General features: G+C 38.4%; 3 protein-coding genes across 5 annotated transcripts; 2 read left to right on the top strand and 1 right to left on the bottom strand.

The window, feature by feature from the left end:
• Window positions 1-1,732: 1,732 nt before the first annotated feature.
• Window positions 1,733-6,979, top strand: LOC146469050 (uncharacterized). The gene is made up of 3 exons (XM_085123676.1): window positions 1,733-3,186; window positions 3,802-4,085; window positions 5,922-6,979. The coding sequence occupies exons 1-3, from the start codon at window positions 1,894-1,896 to the stop codon at window positions 6,070-6,072; spliced, it is 1,728 nt and encodes a 575-aa protein (XP_084979802.1). The 5' UTR covers window positions 1,733-1,893; the 3' UTR covers window positions 6,073-6,979.
• A 478-nt stretch (window positions 6,980-7,457) lies between these two features.
• Window positions 7,458-14,495, bottom strand: LOC146469049 (beta-2 adrenergic receptor-like). 2 transcript variants are annotated; one of them, XM_085123681.1, is made up of 2 exons: window positions 13,767-14,495; window positions 7,458-9,665 (listed from the first exon to the last, which is right to left on the bottom strand). In XM_085123681.1, the coding sequence occupies exon 2, from the start codon at window positions 9,252-9,254 to the stop codon at window positions 8,265-8,267; it is 990 nt and encodes a 329-aa protein (XP_084979807.1). In that variant the 5' UTR covers window positions 9,255-9,665; window positions 13,767-14,495; the 3' UTR covers window positions 7,458-8,264. The 2 variants fall into 2 exon arrangements, with proteins under 2 accessions (XP_084979807.1, XP_084979808.1); XM_085123682.1 differs by lacking the exon at window positions 13,767-14,495 and adding an exon at window positions 11,685-11,807.
• On the top strand, window positions 12,160-25,917 carry LOC146469048 (ZP domain-containing protein-like). Of its 2 annotated transcripts, XM_085123674.1 has the most exons (8): window positions 12,160-12,405; window positions 17,362-17,742; window positions 18,337-18,696; window positions 19,306-19,365; window positions 20,356-20,733; window positions 21,819-22,044; window positions 24,000-24,277; window positions 25,441-25,917. In XM_085123674.1, the coding sequence occupies exons 1-8, from the start codon at window positions 12,345-12,347 to the stop codon at window positions 25,614-25,616; spliced, it is 1,920 nt and encodes a 639-aa protein (XP_084979800.1). In that variant the 5' UTR covers window positions 12,160-12,344; the 3' UTR covers window positions 25,617-25,917. The 2 variants fall into 2 exon arrangements, with proteins under 2 accessions (XP_084979800.1, XP_084979801.1); XM_085123675.1 differs by lacking the exon at window positions 19,306-19,365 and having other exon boundaries at window positions 12,165-12,405.
• Window positions 25,918-26,013: the final 96 nt, after the last annotated feature.

The following is a 26,013-nucleotide window of genomic DNA, read 5'->3' as shown; positions in this document are numbered from 1 at the left end:
GGAAATAGCGTTAGATTTGGTTTAAATGAATCATGATCTGGTCCTGAGCAAAGGTTGTTTTCCGTGAGATTGTAGTTTGTTTTTTCTTTTTTTAACCTGCTGCTTCGTAATCGAGCTAATTTGCTGGCAGTAGCATTCTGTTTTTATATGTTACATCACTGATGTTGATAGATTTCACTTGGACAGGTCAAACTGGATAGAATTTAATTGTGACACTATTGTGGTGCTGCAAATAGAGGGCAATAGAATACATGAAATGATACGAGATAGACAGGACCATAACCATTGAATGTTGATTTTTGATTATACGTTTGTGTGTGGGCTAAGCCTTGGCTTAATCAGTTCGAAATGGTGTTAAAAGGGGAAATAAGGACCCAAATTTTTATTATTATTATTATTATTATTATTATTTTGCTGTACTTGAATTTGCTGACGCATTTCCGTAACTACTGAATTTCACCGATCAGCAAAAGTCTGGCCTTGAGTCACAAATTTCTTCGTTTAGTGACAATTTCACACTCAGCAATATTAAACACTTTAGGTTTAGGTTTTGCTACGTTTCTCCATTTATAAGTATTTTTGTGGGCTGTGAGAAAACCACTATGCAAACAGTACTCAAGCAATTTAGGAAGAGAAACTTAAGCAGCGGTAATTTGCGTATTTTATCAATAATTTGGAGAGACAGAACACGTAACGACCGTGTTGTACTCTAGCATTCTTAACTGCATTTATTTATTTTCCATTTTTAATTATTATCCGGCATACTATACTGACGTGTCACGCATCCTTTTCTGTTTCAGTGAAAGCTCCTAATAATTTCTGTTTCTATAAGTTCCGAAATATCTTTATGACTCTAGGACTTGAATGTGCAGGACCTGAATCTATAGCGGCTAACACTGAAAATTTAAGATATTTTTAAAGCATCAATAGGAGCCTTAAAAGGACTCAGACTTGATGGGAGATTAAATTGCGAAGAAAAACAAGCGTTTTCTAAAAGTTTCGGTTATTAAATTTTCACCTTAAAAACCCGAACCCATCAAAGCGAATTAGCCCACACAAAAATATATATTTGAACGCCTAGTTCCGGAACGGGAAACACAAAGTTCATTTTAAAAACTATTTTCTACTTTTTTCTCTCCCCTCTATGCTCTCTCCTTCTGTTATGTTCTTCAATGCCTTTTTCATTATAACGTTCACATGTGCTATGCAAGAGCTTTCTCCATTCAATCTGGTTGTCTACAACTTAATTCCAGTGTTCAATAACAAATGAGACGCGACCTGTTGACCGCCCTAAAATGACATACAAAGAAACCTGTAAAAGCGCTCTCAAAACAGTGGTGGCGTCATCGATCACCTACCCAAAATTGTCTTTTAAATGATGTGGGAAATGAGCTGTGAAAACAACGGACCAAACCAAATAACAAGAAAAGAAAAATGGTGGTTAGAAGATGGAAATGTAACTGTGTCTCCTAAAAGGATTTATTCACGAAATTTATTCGTCACTTGGACTGCACCAAACAAACAACATTTCAGGACAACCGCGAGCGGAAGACTTATTTGCATATCACTTCCTTCTGTCACGCATTCTATGATTCGTGGCACAGCTTTTCAATGATTTTAATATTTCAGTATTTTTTTATCGGTTTTTCTGTCCATCTAGAAGATTTTCCGGATTTTGGACCACAACTCTAGCTTTCGTGTTGTACGCATTTGTCAAATTTTTAGGTACTGGGGAAACCCCGCATTACCTCGATCAGCGGTGACGTCATTTAAAAATCTGATGCAACTTGATTTAGGTACTGGGCAATAGCCTATTCGTATAAATGGCTCTGTTTCACTATTTTGAACCACAGATCCTGTCCTTTTACAGAGCCAGGAGCTCTAGAAATCACTATGAGCAAAATGGAACTAACGTACGATGGAAAACGTTATAAATTGATAACAACCTCAGCTGTGGACTCGATTTCGTTCGAAGATTTCAGCGAGGATGGGACGAAGTTTATCATCGATTGCCGAGCCGTCAAACCGGAGGACATCATAAGCAAATTACCATCTCTTTGCCGACTAATTCAAGAAACGAACGTGTCGTATACTTGGCTAAACTGCTCCTGGGCGAAATTTCTCGAGATCAAGGAACGACTGCTGAACCTGTTGACCGAAAATGGCGACATGTCAGCGCTATCGAGGGATCTTGCAATTTTGAAGCTCACTACGCATGATCAAGCGGTGTCTGAGGCTGACGCTTTGAAAATAAGTTCCGATGTTTTGCTTTTCGGTAAAAATCTTCTCGATATTCATCGCTTGATGGATGCGCATCCTGGGCTTTTGAACGAAAAGTTTCACTTGAGCAACTCTCTGAAGAGGAAAAGGCAAAATGGTGGTAGGACGGCCACGAACCCTGACTCTCTTGGTGCTGTTACCAAGATGCCGGCGCCGTATAGGGATAAACGTCGGCCTGGAAAAAGAGTGTTTAAAATGTTGAAAAAGATGGTAACCGAAGATTCAGCTGATCTGAACCAAGCCTACTGCTACATGTGTCGTTCCAAAAGGTCCTTTGGCAGCCTCTGTGATGGATGTCATAAACTGAATGGTGAAATGAAAAGGGCGTCGTGTGATTTACAAGGAAGGTATGCCATCGTTACAGGCGGTCGAATCAAGATTGGTTTAGAAACATCTTTGCGCTTGCTGAGGGATGGGTGCTTCGTTATTGCCACCACACGATTTCCCGTTGATGCCGCGAAACGTTACAGCGAAGAGAAAGATTTCGATGTCTGGAAACACAGGTTGAAAATCGTCCATCTCGATCTCCAAAACATGGCATCCATTGAGGAGTTTCTCGACTTCGTTCAGCAGAACATTCCGCATTTGGATATTTTAATCAACAATGCAGCACAAACAATCTTTAGGCCGTACCAGTATTATCATTCATTGGTTGCCGATGAAGTTAACCACTTGCCAGGCTTGTCAAAGGACGTTAGCAATCTTCTTGTTAGCAAAAGCCAGAGACAATTAGACAAACACCATTCTGCAGTTTCTTGTTCGTCACAAGCAGCCCTTGCCTGGGTCGCGAACTCAAATGAGTTCCCGGATGGCCAAAAGGATGAGCACGGTGAGCAAGTGGATCTGCGCAAGCGCAACAGTTGGACATACAACCTGGATGAAGTGCCTCTACAAGAACTGCTGCAGGTATTTTTGTATGTTTGCTTTTAGTCCGTTTATTGCTTTGTTTTTGTTGTTGTTGTGTTGTTTTTTAGTTATTTTTGCCACTATTAAATCGCATTTTCAATGCTTTAATAAGGACAATACAATCACTTCTACCGGTTTAATCATATCGAAAAAACAGTTAAAGGATGACATAACATAACTGAAAGAGATTAATTGCGCTCATCATTGACAATTTAGGGTACATAACAAGCACTTTTTTTTATCCAAGCGCGAAGCCGCGCGAGATACGTGCGCGGAGCGCGAGGCGAGAGGAAAAAAATATCTTTCATCCCCTCTGGCCTCGCGTTCCGCGCTCGTTTGATTGTCGGACTTAGAGATTGGCAAATAAATGCTCAGTTATGCTGGCTATTAGCGATTCGGTGTCCGGTTCCTTTTACTCATCGATGGGAGAAAAAAAGCCCTTTCTACCAACCGTAATGGAAGAGCCTCGTGGCCCATTGCATATCACTTGGCTGTTTGTTTGAGTGGTATTTTTTTAGGGAAATACGCTTTTTATATGCTTAATTGAAAAATGATCAGCATTGTATATTTACATCTGGCATGACAATTCTTTGTTTCTTTTTTCGCGTTTCTCAGGTTTTGACCATCAATGCAGTCGGTCCATTCATCTTGACAGCAAAATTAAAACCTTTATTAAAACGAAGCCCTTTTCAGCGCAAGTTTGTCGTGAATGTCTCGGCCATGGAAGGTCAATTTTCACGTGTGTCAAAAGGCCATCGCCATCCACACACCAATATGGCGAAGGCCGCCCTCAACATGATGACACGAACCAGTGCGCTGGAATTCCAGATGGACAGAATCTACATGACAGCTGTCGACACCGGGTGGGTGACGGATGAACGGCCGTTTCATCAAGCCAGGTAAGTACGTACCTCCCCCCCCCCCCCCTCCTCCCCTCCTGTAAGAGGGTATGTCCCCTCGGGGTGTGTGCAGTTTAGTTCTCCAAATACTGACCCTGTTTCAGACCAAAATATGTAATTTTCCGGTACCGTTTTTCAGACTAGGCCCTAGCTGTTCAAAGCCAGATTAAAGTATTTTAAAATCGTGGGTCCAGTTGTTCAAAGCCCGATTACGCTAATCCTGGGTTAACGTGAACTGTGATTCGAGTTCATTTACTAATCCATACGAATTCTTCCAAAAGATATTTGTCCTTCAGTTTTGCCTTCAATTTTTCTTTACCATTGGCTTATTAAAAATTAGCCAAAAAAAGAAAAGGTTATGGTAAAAATGAGGGACAAAAATCTGTTGGAAGAATTCTATGGGTTAGTAAACAAACTCGAATCAAAGTTGACGTTAACCCAGGATTAGCTTAATCGGGCTTTGAACAACTGGGCCCTAGATTACTTAGTAACGCAGGAGCCCGTTACCCTGATAAACGTGAACTTTCATTCCAGTTTAATGACTAATCTTTGAAGATTCTTCCAACGATTTTTGTCCCTAAGGCTAAACACTTAGACTTGTCTTAAACATTAGCTTAAAATTAGCTTTCAAAAACTATTTTTAATGCCGAGTGAGATGAAAACCTCGGTCAACAACTAATCGTAGCTTTCGAACAACTGGGCCCAGAGTTTTGAAATTCATAGTCATTTTCAGACGTGGTTCCTAGAATCCATATACCTTATTATATGAAATTAACAATGCACTTTGTTAACGGGAGTTTACAATATTCGCGTTATTTTCATGTATCTTAATTAATGTCGATGTAAATTTAATGCACGCTATTTTACAACATTGTTATTTTAAAGCACCTTTAGTTCATTACAAAACCTTAGTAGTTAATGACTCCTCTATTGGCTCTTCAGAGTCACTATATCTTTTTGAATTGATAGGGTCTATTTAGGCTTCAAAACCAAATTTTCGGCTTAAAAAAAAACTTAAAAACATCCGTGCACTTGTCTTGGAAGGTTTTATCGACGGAAGCCAAAACGCAGTTTGGCATTCAAAAATGTAAAGTGTGAGTTTGCAAAATTATGAAAATCGCAGTAAATAAAGCAAGATCTTATCGAAAAATTCGCGTTAATTTAATGCATGTAAACCTAAATTTTCTTCGCGTTGTCAACGTGCATTGTTAATTTCCTATAATAAGGTATATCTGTTTCTGTAAAATCCATATACATTTTCAGACTTTCAAACTAAAGCAACCAAAACGCCAATGCATCAAACAGCATGAGAAGTATCGATCGTGGGTTTCTTTACGTTGTGTACATTTGTACTCTTGTATAAGCTTGTATATGAAACGAGAGACTCGCGGCAGATGCACCACTCTGTTCGAACGGTGCTCCCCTTCCCTCCGCCCCCACCCCCCCCCCCTGTCCCACCCAACATACCAACAGTACACAATATTTGATTGCCCATAGTATTTTGTAATGTCGGTTTGTTTATATGTACGTACGCCTTTCCGTTTTTGTTTTGCTTTGACTGATGTCGCTGTTAATAACAATATAACAAGAGGTGCAAACACTTCCCAGACAAAAACTGCATGATATTTCATTTGCTTCTGGTTTATTACGTTGCTCAATTATTTTCAATATCTCAACTCATATAAAACGCGAAGGCTGGGAGTCGAACGCGGGTTCCATTGGTGGAAAGTTAACGCTCACCCAACTGTGTTAATATTCTCGCTGAGGCATAGCAACATCCAAAGCCAAACAGCTCTTATGTTTGTTTATAACTTGAAAAATTCTTTTCTTTAACAGACACGAGGCAGATGTAAAGGGCTTTATACCGCCTTTGAACTGCCAAGATGGAGCAGCTAGAGTGTATCACCCGATTGTTCATGGATTAAATCCGAGTAATACCCCATACTTTGCTGTCTTTTTGAAAGATTTCAAACCTCACAACTGGTGATTTTTAAGTTTTTTGTGCGCTATTCGCGTGTCATTTTCCTTCGGGGTTAATTAACGACCTGGTTAACCCCAGTTTAAACCTCGAGGTTGCTCCAGTTTAGTTCGGCAATTAATTTGCGAAGCTTTTTTGCCATGCAGGAGAATTAAGCAAACCTCAGTCAGAAGACCTGAGAAAATCCAAGAAGAAATTTTGGGGTAATCACGCATTTTTCAGAGATAATCAAGCAACAATAATTCTAAAAAGCTTTAAAACCACGCAAAAATAGTTTTGTAGTAGTTAAGCACTGCCTTTCAGAAACCCTTAAGATTTCATGACGTCATTGCGTTGCCGCTATTGTTCTCTTTTGTTTCACACAAAAGAACTTGTTTACTAACAATAGCGGCAACGCAATGACGTCATGAAATCCAAAAAAGCGAAAATAGCTAGGTGACAATCATATCTAATTTTTAAGCACACTTGAATGTTATTTCTACTTCTTAAACTAAATTTAGAATTTAGACGCTATTTCCAGCAATTTACCGTCCATTTGTTTTTGGAGCAGAGGTTCCCTTTAATTGACTAATTAAACAAATACAGTAGCATCTAAAGAACTTCAATTATCGGAGTAAGTGCAGAAAGAAAAGATGGATGACTATATGGATGTGCTACCATGGAGTCGTTGCCATAATTGGAGGTAATTCCAAATTCGAAATGTGATAGAGCGAAGGGAGTAAAAATATTTAGTTAGAGATAATTCTGCCGTAAACACCGAGTGGACATCGAGGGATGGAGATTCTGCCAGAGTTGAATAATAAATTTTAATTAAGAAACTGAAAAGAAAAGAATTATATTAAATAAAGTGATTGTGAAAATGAACGACTGTAATTAAAGAATGTTCGAATTATCAAATAAATCATTTCAAATCCTATCTATCTAAAGTTGGAGTGATTCTTGTATTAGTTTTGGTAATCAGTTTAGATAAATGAAAAAAATATATATCACGAATGTATGTTAATGTAAAACAAGACAGACAGTATCTCTGTACATGCGCAGTTTCAGATAGCTTGTAAGATGTCTTTTGTTCCCAGGGAGGGGAGATAGGGAATTCCATATAAATATGAATGGGATAATTGTGGTATTATTGAATTTCTGTCTTGGTAACGCTCAGGGTGCTAAAATTTGGGGGAAAAATTACTACCGATAGAAATTATGCTGGTATCTTCTATGGTAAGGAGCCAACAAAATATAGCAGGTAACTTTTGTCAGTTAACTAAATTGTTACCTTTTAGGGGTGCAAATGAATTTCAAAACGAGATTTTAGTACCTTCTTATTCTTTTGTTCATTGATTCTCTCCCACAATTGGCCCCATCAGTTTCATGTGGTGAAAGGAGAGGAGCGTTCGATAGGCTGCTGATAAACATAGTTTATTAATTTCAAGCGATATAGTCAGTTTCAACCTTTAATTATATTTCATTAGATTCCACGAATTTACAAAACAATTGTTTCTTCAGTGGCAAATATCGTCATCGTCTTACAAGCACAGAACTTTTACTACCCTTTAACTAAAGCGTTAGCTGATACTAGCAAACATAGCCATTTCTAATTCATTACACTGTAGTTGTTCTATCTATGAAAAGCAAGGCTGCCATTCCCTTCACCTCCTTCCCTTTCACCAAAGAAAACTCTAGTTTTTTTTTTGTCTCAGTTCCTCAGGCCGCTACAAGAACTTCTGAGCAGATCTAAATATACAGCACGTAAAAGAGCAGTTGAATGTCCCCGATGAAAGCACCACGAGTATTTGAATTTCTACCTGATACCAAAATAAAAAATACACTTGGTTGTTGGGTAATCCAAGATGGCAGCTATGAGGGCCTACATTCCCTTCTAGGAGTTTAAGGATAATGAATAACTAGGAAAATAATTTTAGAGATTAAACATCAATTGTTTGAGGGCTTACAGTGGTTTTCAGCACCTCAACTACAGTCATAATTCTTTATCGCTGAATACCGAACGTAGTATTACACACAGTTGCATTGTAGTGGCTTATTCCACCCCCTCGTTGAAAATCTATTTACAGGATTGTGTCCCGAGGGATAGGAAAAAAAACCTGAAATGAGAGCAAGTTAAGCGGAGAGCGATATGAGGAAGGGAAGGTTTTTTCTCGTTTAACACCCCCGCTGGGAGGCCAGCTTCATGCTTTAGGCCTGCGCTCTCAGTTAACTTTTTTACAGCACAAGATCTTGACAAACTCAATTCGAAAGGCCCTGTTCATGACTCCATAAATGAAGACGTTGATTGCACTGCTGGTCGCTCCAAAAAACGTACTTATCAGATACACTTGGCGTGGTACTGCCCAAACACCTATAAACCGAATACACTCCACTATCATCACAGGGCCCCAACACAAACAAAACCCCAAAGTCACCGTGAAAAGCAATTTAGCAAGCCTTATATCCTCTAGACTTGTCGGCCTCAGACCTCTCTCGGATGAAACTCTGAAGCCCTGGTGTCTAATGGCGTGGAATACCTTGTGGTATAGAACAATAACAGCGACCATCGGAGCCGGTATGTTAATTATCATAGTAGAAGTAAAGAGGACGATTGATGCTGGCGTGAATGAAGGAGAGCTGTAGCAAATTACAGTTCCCGGATGGAACACGAAAGTCGAAATATTTAGAATGAAAGGGAGAGCGCTACAGAACAAAGCCCATGCCCATATTAGGAGAACAGAAAGAATTGTCAATTTAGAGGTGTATAAGTTGAGATAAAGATTAAACTGAACAACCCGGATGTATCTATTACACGCAGTTAACGCCATCGTGTGCAAGGAAGCAATGCTGAAAGCAAACGCACAGTAGCCTTGTAATTGGCACATCCAGACATCAAAGGGCCATTTGCCGGCTATCAGCGATCCAGCTGAGAAAGGCAGACAAAATACTGACGTCAGCAAATCAGCCACCGCTAAGGAGACGATATAATAATTTGGAATTATCCGCAGTCTGGGGTTTCGACAAAACGCAAGGCAAACCAGGAAATTCCCGAAAAACGCCACGGAGTTGATCAAAAGGAGAAACAGTGCCTCGATTACTATCAGTGAAATGCTTCTGGACTTGAGCTCTTGGGAAATGTTATTTTCCTCAGTCGGTTGCATGAACTGCAAAACAGAAGTGGTGTTTGTAGTATTTGTCGGTGATTCTGCCATTTGAGCGCAGCTATTCTCTAGCGAGTAGCAGTTTCGTCTTCCAATATTATATATCTGTTGTCCAAAAAATCTTGTACAGCAATAGTTTAGCAGCAGAGAATCACTAACAGATGGAATGTTCTGTTCCGTTTCGGCGCCTCAGTGATAAATGTACACGATGTTTCTATTTTCCAGCAGTATTTTTCTTTATAGAGCTGTAATGTGAAAATGTGAAGACATTTCTCATGTTGTTGTTGTTGTTGTAGATTACACAGCTTTGCAGTTCTCGGGTGTGCTAATCAGTCAAATGTTATGAGGAAGCCACTTTCCACGGCCGGCCCCACAACTGAAAACAACCATTCAGGAATTGAAGTATCGCCGCTTTGTCGCAGTGCGAGTTTAAATCTGCTTCTTCTTCTTCTTTGTTCAGCTCTAAAAAGAATTGTTTAAAGTAAAGAGAAATGGTTCATTCGAGAGCATGAACACGAAACATTGCAAATACACAATTGCATGCGTCAGTCAAAACTGACCACTAACAAAGGCTTGTGAAGACGATTGGAAGTCAAATTTGGCAGGTACAAATTAAAGGACGTCTTGCAGCTCTCGTGTTTACCATTAAGCTGGGAACAACACAAAAGAACACAAGGATCACCTCGGGGTCTCTTGTGCAATGGGGAAAGGCTTCATTCCTATTGGTAGATGTAAAGCATTGATTAAAGCTACTTATATTAATTTTCTTGTTTGTGGGGATACAGGAAGTCGCAAAAATAATCCTTGCAGTTCTGATAGCGATAGTGGAAAAATATCTGATCTCGTCTGTTTTCGAACGTGCAGATTTCCATTTGCCGGAAGATTTCACAGAATTTGTTTTTTCAATTTGCCGTTTTCTTCGCATTAACAGACGAAAAATCATTGAGTATAATCAAAATGCAAGACTTTAAAATAACAATTGAAAAATTTTTCTTTTAAGATGAAGTACCTTTCCCGATAATAGGGTGCGAGATTATGTATAGCTCATGTCCTTTGGTGAACGATTTGTTGATCTGGCATGAATTTAAAATTTGGGACTAAAATTCCAAAGTGTGACCATATGCACGAAATGACTACTGAGCAGAACATTCCTGTAGTGTGACCAATCATCGATCAAATGAACGCTACTGAGTAGTACTTTCTTGCAGTGCTGTTTATTATGCTGTACAACGTGGTTCTAGCTTTTGACTCTAGTGTATGAAATCTTGAGTGTGACCATTCAAATGAAAACTACTGAGGAGTACTTTCCTGTGGTGCTGTGTGGTTCTAACTTTGAACCTAAAATCGTAAAGTGTGGCCATTCAAATGAGCGTTATTGAACCGCTGAGAAGAAATTGCATGCGGTGCTATTCCTTGCTCGATTATTCGAATTTGCCCACCCTCCCCACTCCCCCCAGTAAACACTTGGAGTAAAAGGCCAGCGTAATTAGCAAATGAGGGTGTTTTTAAATAACAAGAATTAGTTTGGGATGATAGATATGCCCAAAAATAAAAGTAACGTTAATTGCAGCATTTCTAAAATTCACGGGAAATATAACGGATGTTTACGATCAATTTGCGCTTTGTATTCAGCTTTCTGAAAGGAGCTGTTTTCACAGAAAAATTGTTCTGAATCATTTCAAAGTTCGACAATCTGAAAATATTTTTATTTTCAATTGTAAATACACACAACGACTTTATGTTTTTATAGAACTAATTGTCACCGCACTTTTTGTTAGACAAAGAAATCCGAAGAGGAAAAAAATAATAAAGTAGCTTATCACGACTATTTTATTAAACAGGAAGTTTCCGTACAAAAGAGGTTTAGGGGGTCATTATCGTCCTCACCGAAAGTTTTCAATCAAATGAACAACGACTTTAAAAACACAAGCTACGTCACCCGCGGGCCCAGGACCGCTAGGTTTTTGAAGTTCCTTCAAAACTTACGTCTAAAATTTAATCCATACTTTTCAGTGACATGTCCATCGGTCAATCATCACGTGTTGGGTTTAAAGTTAAAGAAGTTTCAAAAATTAATATATATCACGGAAATTATTTTTGCGACTAACACATCGCGAAAAGTGTACGAATATAATTATTGAATGATTACTCTATTGGTTTATTTTCATTTTATAGTATTATTTTTGTTATGGAGATAGAAGTCTTTTTTACCATCCAGAAAATACCAGCGTCAGTGTTTGTAGTGTGTTATACAAGAATCCAATTCTTATAGGAAGCCACGTGCTCATCCACGTTAGTTAAGCAGAAAAAAAAAATTTTATGCTTTGTATTTTGGTCAACTTCTCACAATTCAAATAGCTTTTGCGATGGGTGATGAGACAATACAATTTGCGTTACATGAAATGGCTATAAATAAAATAAAAATGAGTAGGCACACTTTATTATTAAAAACAGAGAGTTACAAGTTAGGTATATCCCTACCCTTGACGACAAGTTATTCCATTGCTGGTCGAAATGTTTCTGTTTGTCTGTTTTGTTTGTTTGTTAGTTTATTTTGTCAGTTCAACGGGAGAGTGGGACTTTGAAACACACGTTGGTCGTTTATCATGAGGTGGAATGCTTAATGGTAACTAGCTTGGTTTAAAAGCTGACAGTTACTTGAATTTTAATTTCCTCTCTGAGCCAAATGTAGATTCATTCTTCTGAGTTTGTTAATTGAAATCGTGGACCACTGTGGCTATTAAATAAAGCTGTTTACATTCTTGCGTTTCTGTTTACCATCTGGTAATGTATAACGTAGTTAAGACTTTTGAGTTTGTTGATGAAGTTCTGGAGTATTCACTGTTCAAATGAAAGATGTTAATCAATTCTTTATCATGGCATAATTTGCCTGTCTTTGTTTATCAAACATTTGTTTTAGCATTCCAAGGGAATACGCCAGCCTTGAACTCGTTTTAAAATCACGCTTTTCCACTTTTCCTTGGCGAGAACCCTATCGTGATATTGATAAGCACTAAGGAACAATTTGCGTGAGGTATCTTGTTTATCGATCAACTAATTATCATTCAAATTCACAAATCTGCATAAACAGCCGACTGCCTGCTGCTTTTGCGTTCAGCTTCGTTTCAGCTCAAAGAAAAGATGTATGTGTTCTTTTGGGAACTTTTCCTTATCACCTTTCCACTCTCAGTTGCAACAACAGGTAAGATATTTTTCAACGCGGCAATTTTTTTAACGTATTTGCCTAACATCTTGTTTCACAGCGTATGATATAAGAATTATTAAACTCTATGTACGGCGAGCGTTGAGCCTGCGGCAAATAGTGAAATTAGTACAGACTGCACTTAGTAAGTGAAGCTTAACAGGCAAAATATTAGAGCTTTAGCAATGTAAGCTCCTTCATTTTAGAGATTTTTAATCTCAATGTGTATTTATCAAGAGAGTAGACTGCATGCAAAATGCCAAGGAATTTTACAAGGTGTTTCGATCGAGTGATTTGTTTTTATTAATCTCATACGCTGATTAAAGAAACGGTGAATGTCCGAGTAGATCGCGTCGTTTGAATAAATAAAAACATAATTGTATTCAGTTAAAACCTAGGCGACTGTAAAGCTATAAAGCACTATTAGTTGAAATATTGAAAATTCTCTCGCGAAGAAGAACTTCCCGGTATTAAACGTGATTTTACCCAGACTTGTTATTATTCATGTCTAACATTCAATTTCTCGCTTCCTGTAGCGACGGAAGCATAAATTAACTTTATAAATATCTCTGACTTATTTATTTTTAATACAAAGATTAAAATCAAAGTCTATTATTCGCCGATATTAGAGTCAAAAACTGGATGCAATTTTTTACTTCAAGTCAGTTTTGGCGGCTTTAGTGACCGGTTGTCCTTAAAGCAATTTCAATTTTAAAAAAATATATTCGGTACCTCGATGACAATTTTAGATGTCATAACCACAATTGTAAACTCAGCCTTTCAGTTCGTGCATAGCAATTACAATATCTCGATTTCTTTTTAATCTTCCTTTTTTACATTGCCTCGGAAAAAACTTTGCTGTCTTCGACCCAATGTGAGTGCAGTTTTGTAAGTTAATAAAAGTAAAACAGCTTTCAGAGACACCCAACGAGAACATACATTTAAACAAAGTACTTAAATGTTGTCTGATGGCTCCTAGATCATTCGGTCCTTTTAGAGACATATTTGTGTAAACGTATACATCTTGCAAGTTTTAATTTTATTCCTCGAATTTACGAGGTTGTTGGGTTCACGAAAATGCTAGCCAAAATGCTAGCTAATTGTTTCACATTTTAACGACGTATATGCTCCTTCGTAAACGGAAGGGATTCGTTTTCCAGTGTTAGGAAATTTTCAGCCGTCTTTTTGCCGAGGAAAACTGCAGATTATATTTACGACTACATCCGAATTTCTATGTTGATATAGGACCAGTCTAACCTAGATCCATCGAAATAAGCCGTTGGGTACCCACGGTTGATTGACTGAGCAAAATATTGGGCGCCATAGTATTGAGTAATACAAAAGAAATAAAATCGTGTTACCTGATAAGAACTGAAAATTTCCAACCAAAACGTCCTTTTGAGTTCGGAACTTTGCGCCCAGATTTGGTTCAATAAATGCCTCGCAAGATGGAGCAGACTAGTGCTTTTATAAAACAAATTATAAGGGCATTAGAATTATAAATTTTTATCCTTTGTCAATAACTTTCGGTTTTGCTCAACCGATGGTAGATTAGCTCAGGATTGATGGATTAACTTTCATAAAATGTTACGTTAATTGAACTCTCCATCGTGTAAAACTCGATCACCTGGAAAATTCATCTTTCCAATATACATTTCTAGCCACCTCGACATCGTTTTTGCGGGTGCTATTTTCTGACATTTTCTCTGTGCACAACTCAATCTGTTTACCACTTCCCTTTTTGTTCAAAGCTAAGGATACTTTTAAGCAACAAACACACAAAGTTTCGATAACTTTTTAACCCTGATCCCGGAAATGTTTTGCAGTTATTATCACATTATACAATTCAAAACAAAGAAAAACTATTTTCGGTAGCCGTTTGAGTTCTTACTGATTTTTCTGTTAGGTTTTTTCGTAACTCGACTAACTTTACCGGCAATTGTTGCATGCAATTTGAACGGCGACAAACCTCCCTTGCATTGTGACATTTTATCAGCCAGCGAACTGCGCATTGCTTTTCCGTGAGAAGAAAAATTGTTGTTGATATCCTTCAATACGAAACTACTTTCACTTCATTGGGCGGTATTAACACGGATATCACTTCACAATGCACCTCGACCTATTTTTAGTTCAGTTTACCGAAGTGCGGAAGGCATTTTGTTCAACATTCGTAAGCTTAAAAGCTAATGCTCTAAATTACCATCGAAAACTATTAGTTCTCTTCATCTCTTAAACATGAAAGATTTATGAATCGAAGTGCACACGAAAAAGGATAATCTTCCAGGCATTAATTGATGTGTATTTTTAGAGTATCGACGTCTTGAATAGTTCAGTTTGAATTGAAATATAAATCTGAAATGTAATCCCAGAGGATTATTCTCTTCATTGCAAGATAAATTTAACTGGAAGAGAAATATATGAAAGTGATATATTTGAATTGCGACGAAGGAATTAATAAACGAGAGATCATCGCAGCAGTGGCGTGCATAAACTTTGATGGCCTCTCATTTATTAATTACAATTTGGTACTACTGTATTTTTTAAAAATGAAAGAAAGTTATTATTGAAAATGAAATACCGATCAATTAAATATTTTAAAGCGAGTCTTGGTCTTAGTCTTTATTAATTCATAAGATAAAAAAACTACATATCTTATGCATACGTGCTTATGGCTTTCAAAAACAAGAAACTGAATCTTTGCCGGTTTGAGGATTGTCTTGGCAATTTTTTTTTCTTGAAAAAAGGGACTAACTGACCAACTAAATAATTTTTCCATTTACTATTATTACTTTTATTCTGTGAACTAGTGTAAAATGCTTTAAATCTGTTACTATGTAAAGTTTTGCATGTCTGTATTTGTCAGTTCTTGTTACTTTCGTGTTCCTGTATTAGTTTTGTAACTATTTGCGCGATAAGCCATTCATTCTGTTATTTTTTTCAAACAAATTGTTGGTTTTGTTCTTAAAACGTCGCTTTCCGAAGCACAATAGGCCTTATCACGGTTTTCGACGCCATTTTGACGGGTAGGCAAACAGGCTTGAAATAACAGTGTTTGTATGGAAATCCGATGTCAAATAATTTTCATAAAACATCGTTTCTGAAAAATTCATGAATTGGAAACTTTTGGCATTAGGAAAAGGATTTTAAGAAAAAAATTGGAGGGATGTATCTGTTTCAGAAAGCGTCCAGTTGTGTTTTGAACTTTCCATACATTTCCCTGTATTTTTTCCCGCGAATTATTTTTAGTAGCAGCTCACGGCTGGTTCGCTATACAGACAAATGTATGGAAAGTTCAAAACACGACTGGACGCTTTCTGTCACAGCTACATCCCTCCAATTTTGTCCTTAAAATCCTTTTCCTAGGGCCAAAAGTTTCCAATTCATGAATTTTTCAGAAGCGATGTTTTATGAAAATTATTTGACATCGGATTTCCATACAAACACTGTTATTTCAAGCCTGTTTGCCTACCCGTCAAAATGGCGTCGAAAACCGTGATAAGGCCTATTTCGCGCAATTTTCGAGAAACCTATTTATCACACAGCTGAAGTAAAAGCTCCCGTTAATTACAACTCATTAACATACCAAGTATCTGGTGTCACCAGCCATAACAAAGATGAATATACATATTGGAATCCAAATCATAGCTCCTTGGTGCGTCTCGGCTATATGATTGTTTGTCGCGGTATTGAGCAGATGTTCTGGCAGAAATTCTAGACGGCGGCGAATGAAGGTGCTCTGGGACAAGACATTGATTTGTTGTCGTTTGCACCACGTGTGTGGGTGAATTCGAAGTATACTGTAGATCTTGCCCAAATGAATTATTTTCTTAATTCCCCAGTATTTCTATGTGTTTCCCGAAATGTTGGTTAAAAATTTTAACAATGACAGTGGAAAAAGAAGTGTAGAAAAATAACGATATGTAACCAAACAGTGCTCAAACGTTTTTGTTTTAAAGGGTGCCACTTTACAATTTCAGCCACGTACATAAGGCAGACCCATCTTGTACAGTAGAGCGGTTTTCAATTCTTCAGTTTAGTGTCGTAAAATTAGAACTAAAGTATTTACTCTGACCAATCACAACAGACACAAACAGCGAAACGAACCAATCAGAATTCTGAGCAAATACACGTAACCCGCGCTAAGCGCGGGAAAACGCGTGCGAGCAGATCAGGATTGGTTTTGGTTTTGGTTTTGCTTCTCATTGGTTGAGTTCTCATTGGTTGAGTTTTGCTAACCAGTTACAGAGCGTATTAAAGCAAAACCAAAACCAACACGAATAGCAAGTCGGCGCTCAACTGAAAATCTCTCTGAACTAAACGATAGAAAAGTAATACTAAAAGCATACACTTGAATAATCAGCCGGTCACATACACAGACTCAGAAGTTATAACCCCCTTGTACCGCATAATATTAAAACGGAGCCAAGGAAATTCGCTGCGCAATAGCTATCATTTGAGAGGTCACACTTTAGGATTTTATCCACAGACTCAAAAGGTAGAACCACCTTGTACAGCCTTAGCAGCACCACAGAAAGCTGAGTACCGCTCAGTAACTTTCATTTGAACGGTCACAATTTCTTGAGTACTTACGTCTAAATGCTAGCTTAGTATTGTGTTAATTTTCTTTTGGCTTCTATAATACAGCTATTTACAACTATTGGTTCACTCACTATCTGGTACTTTTTGCCTTTTTTTTTCTTTTTCTATCTTAATTATTTATTAATTTGTCAAGTTGTTTGTTTCTTTTTTCCTTTTTTGTGTGTTACAACCCAGATAAAACATGACAATTTTTGTAACTATTCGTCTCATTTAGCTCTTTCTATTCGAAATAGTTTTTTTTTTTTTGCCTCATTAGGTTAATTGTTTATGCTGTTTTCATGTATTTTATATTTGACGCAAAATGAGAGTGTGTTATTGTTGTTGCCGAAAGTCTTAATCTCTAAATTCCTTTTCTAGAGGTCGACCCATGCGTCTCGCATAAAGAATTACGAGACTCGCATCGCTCCCAGTTTTATAAGATAACAGGCTTAGATGTGGCGCACTGTGACAAAGACCTAACCACCGGCTGGTATAGATTCAAAGGAAAAGCTGGATTACAGATGCCCGATACTTGCGTCAAGTCGGGTTCCTGTGGCACGCATGCTCCTGGCTGGTTCACAGGATCCCATCCAACTGTCCCCGGGGACGAATCATCTGGTAAAGTGTGCTTCAATTGGATTGGTTCATGTTGTCGATGGTCCACGTCCGTAAGGGTGAAGAAATGTAACGGATTTTATGTTTATCTGTTGCCGCAGACAGCTTTTTGTGATCTCCAGTATTGTGGAGATGGCGCTGCAGGTAGGAAACTGCTTTTTCTTATACTTACAGATTAAGCTGGTAATAATCAAAGGTAAGGGAGTGCGTATTGGTGTCTCGATCCCAGGCTCTCTCTCCTTTGCCAAGTTCGTGATGATGTCATCTGCGAGGGATGCCAGATACGCGTCCCAAAATCCATTCATTCGTTGATTGTCCCATTCAATCTCGACTCCAATCGCAATAGACATCTATATCTACATCTACATTTATACATGGCAAAGGTTGCCCGTCGCGCCACGGTGTGCTGGTGCTGGTGTATATACTTATTTCCGAGTTGCTTTGAACCTCATTGTGAAAGCGAGGCTAAGTGTAAAGTTTTTGTTATAATTATGAAAATTAGTTTTCATTCATATGCAAACAAAACTAATTTTCATATGAAAAGTTTTGCACTTAGCTTCACTTTCATAGTGAGGTTCACAGCATCTCGGAAATGGCCTATGAGGAGTACGTTCTTTCTACGTCGAACGCAACTAGAGATATAATACTGTCCAGATCCCCCGAAAATTGAATCGAAATCGCTAGGCCCCAACTCAAAACAACTCAGACAAACCACCACTTTTCATTTCTTCAAACCAGACCCAGACTGCGCGGCAGACAACAATGACATCGCTGTTAATGGCTCAGTTCCAGGCTTCCTTTCAAGCCCTAATTTTCCCAATCAGTTTCCAAACAGTCTTCAGTGCACGTGGCGCATAACAGCTCCAGCTGGAATGAAAGTGAGACTAGTGTTGAAGAACGTGACTTTAGCCCCTAACGACTACATAGTGTTTCGTGACGGGCTAAAGGAAAACAGCACACAGATTGCCAAATACGCCAATTTCTCAGCAAGTAAACTTCTGCTGTATTCGACAGATCAATTCATGCTCGTAAATTTTGTCTTAAATGGCAGTAAAGCTATGAGTGGCTTCAGACTGGAGTATCAAAGTGTAATGTCACGTAAGTATAATTACAACTAAAGTTTGGGGAATATGAAAGGGTATTCACCCTTTTAGCCGTTTTTCACGGTACTAGAAAGGGGCGGGGAGGGTTGAAATTTCTTTAAACATCAAGGCATTTCAGGAGGGAGGGGGTCTCTCTAAGGAAAACAATGGTTCCGTCCTCGCTGCCGGTGTGACGTCACGTTCCGCTCAAATGAAATTCAAAATGGCGGTAGCCCGGGAGGGCAGCCTCCCGCCATCTGTCCCATCTTCCCCTGCAGCCGAAAGTAATGAGAGGTTGCTGTATTCGCGGGCTAAGAATCGGCAGAGAAGACGTTCGCAAGTAAAGTGGATGTCGTTGCGCAAACGCATCCAGCGTGATCCATCGCTGAGATGTTGCAGTACTTTTAGTCATAGTCAACTTCGAAGTATTTTGGATATGTTAATGAAAGACATAAATTTATCACTTTGCCAAAACAATCCACCAAGACATCAACACTTACTACTACTACTGGGAGCTGGTCATATTGTGAGTTCGTAATATACCCGTAAAAAATTCTTCTCATAACACAAGGAAACAGAGAAAGTGTTGTCAGTGGCATGAAATTGGAAATGTTTCTTCTTGCAGAGGATGTAGATAATACCATTACAACTTCCACACCGTCTAAAGTAACAACAACCAAGCCAGGTAAATCCAGCCACCTGGATGATGAGTTAGTTATTTTATAGAATATGTATATTAATAAAAAGATATAATGCTTTTGATTAGAATACTCTGCGTCTGTACACAGACATTTGGTGCCCAAACTGACCTGCCCAGTTTTTATAACCAGTCAATTACGAGAGCAAATTTTAAAACGTTCGCCAGTCTCGATTTAACTTACGCGCGTTTTCCCACGTTTGGCGACGAATGAATAATTTTCAGCGGTCGACCTTCATTGGCTTAGGCCAGTGACTGTTTCGCTTATTCTCGTTTTCCCGCGCTTGGTAACAGATGCATTCTTTTTTTTTTTTTCTTATTTTCTACTAATTCTGATTGGCTCACACCTGGAAATGTAAGTTCGGTTCATGCTAGCCTCATTCCCAGGCCTAACCGCGCTTATCGAGCAAGCCGAACTGCTTGTCTGAGTCTTGGGACCGAGCTCGAGAGCAGAAGGCATCCTGGGGGCGCGCCTTCCCGACCATCTCAACGAATGAACGTCTCGTTTGAGTGACGTCACGATCGACGGCGCGCAAAGGACGACTGGGACGCGGCTGAGTTGACGTTTATGTTGTTTTCCCACGCTTGGTACCCAATGCACGTTTTAATCTTTTTAAACGTCGTGAAGAGTGTACCATGTTAGTTCCTTGTAGACATCAACGGAGTTTCTTGATACAATATAATACAATGCCTTTTATTTAAACACGATAAAAGTTAAAGCTGTTGCTTGTGGGGTTGTGTTATAAAATTAAAAAGACGTAAACGCTAATTTACATTCGCTTAAAAAAATATCTAATTCAATTCAGACTAATCGCGCTAAATGTTAACTTACAGATAATAGGATATCAAACAACTTAATCATCTTACCTAATAATCATGTACAATCGAAAATCACCCGTTTCCTTCGATTCACAAATGATGAGCTCAATTAAACAGTATTAAACAGTATTTTTTTTTTTGTATTTCTTTTTTCCTTAGCTGACTATGCCATGGACGTGACATGTGATAAGGATGAGATAAATGCCGTATTGCACATCCGGAAATCGTTCAACTACGATCCCAAAAGTGTGCGCCTTAACGACGCTTCCTGCAAGCCTGCCTTCCAGAACGACACATACATATTTGTCAAATCAACCCTGGAAGACTGCGGAACGACGTCTTTCGTATCGAAGGACGGAAAAATGATCGTTTACCGTAACGCCATTTATGCTGACGTAAAGAGCAAGCATGCGATTGGTTTGTACGCGACACGTGACCACCAAGCCGTGTTTGAATTCCAGTGTCGTTACAACCGAAGGAAAGTGATATCGACTGTGTCATTCGACCCTTCGAAACTTTATATCATTAGCGACATCGGTAAGTAAATAGGCTGGGTTGACGAGTGGAGAAGATATTCAGAAATTGTCCATAAACTTTGCACAGTAATTTTGTAACGTAAAAGTGACGGGAAATCATCGGTTTGCTACGAAAAATATATACGGCCCTCTTCAAATGAAGTCTGGAATAGGCGTCGGCTATCTTTTAAATTTGCGATTTTCTATGGATATTAAATTTGTCCGCAGATACACCCTGTAAGCAGAGCCTCGTTTTGTCTTTTTTTTTTTGAGAACGCCAAAATCGAGCAAGCAAAGAAAGGCTCTGCTAGCAGGGTGCCGCAGATATTGTCTGTTCCGAGAAGCGAACAGCTTTCCGAGATTAAGGATCGTGAAAAACTATGAGCTTTTCCCTGAAAACGCATTTAGAAAATTGACATTTAGTGTTGGCACTGCTTTGTCGACAAGTATATTGACTTTCTCGTCTGTTAAAACGCTGTTCCAGCTAAAATTTTGTATCAAATCAACTTTAGGATAGTATCTCCTATACTAATCAACAAAATTGTTTTTGCGTGGTTTATGACTAGGCAGGAAAAGTAGATTTTAGCAAGAGCTATTGAAATCCAAAAAGATAATTTGGGGTAACCATACATTTTTCAGACACAATTACGCAACAATAATTCTAAAAAGCTTTTAAATACAAAACAACGTACGTAATGTTTTCCGATCTGAAACTTGTCTCTGAAAAATTTCCCCCTATTTTATTTATTTATTTATTTATTTATTTAGTTTTTAATTCAGTTAAACCCTTGCTAAAATCTTTCTTTTCCACATAGTCATAAACAGCACAAAAATACCTCTGACCTTCCCGACATGCGCAGAACGTATGCACGTCAGTAGCAAATGAAGGTACCGTCCTTAAGCTTGAAAACCAGAGGATGTCTTTTAGGAAATACCCATTATTGGATATACATCAGTTTTAGTTGTGTCACGTGACCCATTTTGACCAATAACAGACGGGCGAAAGTATTCAATAGATAATCGCCGATACTGCGCCTTTTTGTTGTTTTCTCTTCATAGTCCTTTGTCCTAAACAAGATTTCACAGTCATTTTTTTTTCCTCGCCAGAGTCTTTTGGAAACTTCACCTTCGAGATGAATATGTTCAAAAGTGGACAATTCAGAGAGTACTACACGGAGTATCCCGTCGGACCAATCAACATCGGGGCGCAAATTTTCCTGCAAGTCTCCGTGAAGTCTAATGATTCAGGTCTTGTCGTTCTTGTAGAGGAGTGCAAGGCAACTCCGTCCGCTGATTATGATGACAAAATGCATTACATTTTTATAGAGAATGGGTGAGTCAGAACACTGTTTATTTGTGTTTCTAGTATGGTTAATTGTTTGCCTAGTTCCTAGGCCTCTAATCTTTCTTTCATCTCGGTCAAGTGGCCGTTCGTCTCGGATACGTCACCGAACGAATTGACCATGAGGGCCTGGGAGAAAGCCTTACAGGGACTAGGCAAGTTGATTGTTTAGTTTATAAATAGGGGCCGAGTTGTTCGAAAGCCGATTAACGCTAATCCATGATTAGAAGTTAATCGAGTTTTTCATCTCGCTCGTTAAAAATGGTTTTAAAGGCTAATTTCGAGTTAAAGGTAAAGAAAAGTCGAAGTAAAAACTGAGGGCCAAAAATCTTTTTGAAGAAACTTTATTGTATAGTAATTAAACTCGAATCAAAGTTCTCGTTAATCCAGGATTAGCTTAATCGGGCTTTGAACAACTGAGCCAAGGGGGTTAGTTTCTTAAGAAACTATGGTGCTACGTTGGTGGGGAGTTAAAACAAATACACTTTATTAACAATAGACAGTTACAAGGTGTTATATACCTACCCGCAAATAGCTGAAGCTAGTCGAGGCGGGTAGGTATGTTTATGCTAAACTAAATACAAATACATTTGGTGTTTACAACTGAATTGACTAAAATAAAAGTTAAATAAGTAGTAAACAAACAAGTGACGCAAAGAAGGGGATTCGCTAGCTGATAGAAATTAAAGGATTGTTACATATTCAGAAGCTTTTCATTATTTCAAGAATTGAAGAAGGTGTAAGGTAAGCATTTTCTTTTTTTAAAATGTTGATTAGTATTTCATGTATTTGTTTCTTGAATAGTTTTCTGTTGTCAGACTTTCTAATATTATCCGGTAAAGAATTCCATAGCCGTGCACCAAATCGAGAAAATGAATTCTTTAGTTGATCAAGACGTGAAGACATGATATAAAATTTGTCGGCGGTTGCTGACCGGGTGTTGTAGGAGTGTATATCTGAGACATGTTTAAATAAATTTTGAATATGAACAGGTGCTAGTTTGTTTTGGATATCATACATTAAACAGGAAATAGATTCGACATAGAGAAAATGAACAGGTAGGATGTTAAGTTTAATGAAGTAAGGAATAGCGTGTTCACTTTTTGTAGAAAAGTTCATCAAACGTAGAGCTCGTTTTTGTAGGAGAAGGAGCTTTTCTAAGTTAGACTGAGAAGCTTGACCCCACGAACTAATTCCATACATGAGGTAGGGGGAAATAAGAGATTGATATAACTTAACAAGAATAGAAAAGGGTACAAAATGTCTCAATTTAGCTATGATGCCAATGGCCTTGCTAATTTTTAGGGCGATTAAATCTATATGAACTTTCCAGTTGAGATTCTTGTCAATGAGTATGCCAAGATATTTCACATGATCTTTACATTCTAATGTTGAATATGAAACTTTATCATTGTCGTAAATATTTATCGTTGGTTGATAAGGAAGTTTCTTTTTGTAATTAAGAAATATTACATAATTAGATTTCTTAGTATTTAGAGTTAATTTGTTCGCTGTTAGCCATTCGCAAAGTTTGTTTAATTCAGTGTTTACTTCTAGTTCTAAGGATTTAAGGTTCCTATTACTGCAAAGGATACTAGTGTCATCAAATGTTTGGTTTTATCAACAGAATTGGAGCACCGTAAAGAGATTCGAGTTTCGAGCGTTAGCCCTTCGTCAGAGCGAATGCAATGTTTAGTTAGTTTGGTTTGCATGTTTGTTTGTTTGTTCCTTTATCTTCTTTCTCTTCATAGGGTAACGTTTTCTGGGTGAAAAAATCTAAAGCTATTTTCTAAAATTAAAAAAGCTTTAAGGGCCATTTAGCGTTCAAAACTACCTCTTAACACTTGAATGTGGCATACAAAAATATGTTTTGGAGACGCACGACGCACGCACGCCTTATCAATTCTCAGTACTTTTTGCTGACCATTTCTTTTCATTTATTACAGTTGCTCAAAAGACAAGACTCTTCAACACAATCACTCCTTGTCGGCCGTTCAGCGTTTTTCGTTGAGTGCCTTTTCTTTCCGCTTTGAGAAATCCAGTCAAATCTACCTTCATTGCCAAGTTAAAGCTTGCCGGCGCTCAGAACCGACCTCGCGTTGCGCAGAAGGGTGTCCGTTTCAGAAGAGGAAAAAGCGTGGCTCGCAAGACGAAGTTGACCAGCTTCTGGCCATTGGACCGATTATTGTCTCACGTGAAACTAGGCAGGCCATGAAGAAAACAGGTACCTGTTACACTGTAAATTCAGACTTGTTTTAGCGCCCAAATTGGGGCCGATTAAGTGAGTAAAATACAGTGCCATTTTGAGGGCTGATGTGGCTTTCCTAAATTAGGACCAAAACAGACTACCTTATTATAGGAAATTAACAATGCACTTTATTAACCCGATTTTAAAAAATTCGCGTTAATTTAGTGCATCTCAATTAATGTCGTTGTAAATTTAATGCACGCTATTTTACAACATTGTTATTTTAAAGCACCTTTATTTCATTACAAAACCTTATTAGTTCATGACTCCTCTATTGGCTCTTCAGGGTCACTATCTTTTGAATTGATAGGGTCTAGTTAGGCTTCAAAACCAAATTTTCGGCTTTAAAAAAAACTTAGAAACATCCGTGCACTTGTCTTGGAAGGTTTTATTGACGGAAGCCAAAACGAAATGTAAAGTGCGAGTTTGCAGAATTATGAAAATCGCACTAAATAAAGCAAGATGCTTGTCGAAAAATTCGCGTTAATTTAATGCATGTAAACCTACCTTTTGAAAAATTTGCGTTAATTTATTGTAACGTAAATTTTACTTCGCGTTGTCAACGTGCATTGTTAATTTTCTATAATAAGGTAATCGTTTAGGTTCAAACGCACCTAAGGACCAACCCGAGACCTAGAGGTTGGCAAATTCTGGTTCCGCTGGTAAGATACCTGTCGGCTCCGGCGAGTAACCTGCTAAGTAAGTCTGCTCGAAAACTACGCAAAATGCTGTTCTGTAGAAACGTTTCTTTTGGAAAGTTAGCATTTGTTCCGGTTATATTGAACCGTTGTAAATGTAATAAAACCATTATTTCATTTATCCAATCTTGTCGTACATGAGCTTACAACCGGCGCCTTGCAGCTCTTAATTGTCAGCTATGATCTAATTTGATCGAGGCTCCAACAGCTACTTACAATAGACCAATTTACAATCGTGTACCTAGTGACCTGGCCTCCATAAGGAAGCGGGGCTGGAAATTGATCGTAAAACAACTTGGAATAGGCTATGTATGGGAGATGAACGGCTCCCGCCTTTATACTCTATTGCCATCGGGCTGAATGCATAGCTACTTGAACTGTCTTATTCATTGACGATAGTTCAACATTCAGTATTCCTCACTTGTGTTTGATACCTTGCAGCGAACCAGACCCCTGAAGACGGTACTATTGCCTTTGCTGTCCTAGCAGGAGTATTAGGGTTCATCGTCCTGGTACTCGTAGCAGCCCTCGTGTTAATCTACAAAACGCGCCGGACACCAAACTCAAACGGAGCCGCCACTATTCTTGTGCGTGAGGATGAACCAGACTACGGCTGAAGGCGTTTTTATTTCCCTTTGACTGAAAGACATGGCGCAAATACAGACGCTTGGGAAGCTTGTTTGCACCGCCACAGCGTAATAAAGGAAAAGAAAGTGATAATAAACTCTGGTAGTCAGGTTGGGGGATAATAATAATAATAATAATATTACGATTAACTCATGTAACATGAAACAAAGTGACCCAGGAAAGACACTGCTTATTACCTAAATGCTATAAATTAAATGCTATTCTTTCGGATTTCATTGAAGGATTTTTTAATAAACAACATAATAAACAGAAACACAAGAAAATACTGCTTCTCGTACAACTCAAGCTCAACTACAGTTAGAGCGGTTTTCAAAAGTAATTTCGCGCTTCGTTTTGCCTCCTGCGCTCTATGATTGGTTGGCAATA

The sequence above is a fragment of the Pavona decussata genome, unplaced genomic scaffold, assembly GCF_977016875.1.
Source record: "Pavona decussata unplaced genomic scaffold, jaPavDecu1.1 SCAFFOLD_127, whole genome shotgun sequence".
In the NCBI taxonomy this organism is placed as follows: Eukaryota; Metazoa; Cnidaria; class Anthozoa; order Scleractinia; family Agariciidae; genus Pavona; species Pavona decussata.
The sequence above is the reverse complement of the archived record's forward strand: the minus strand, read 5'-3'. Positions and strand labels throughout refer to the sequence as shown.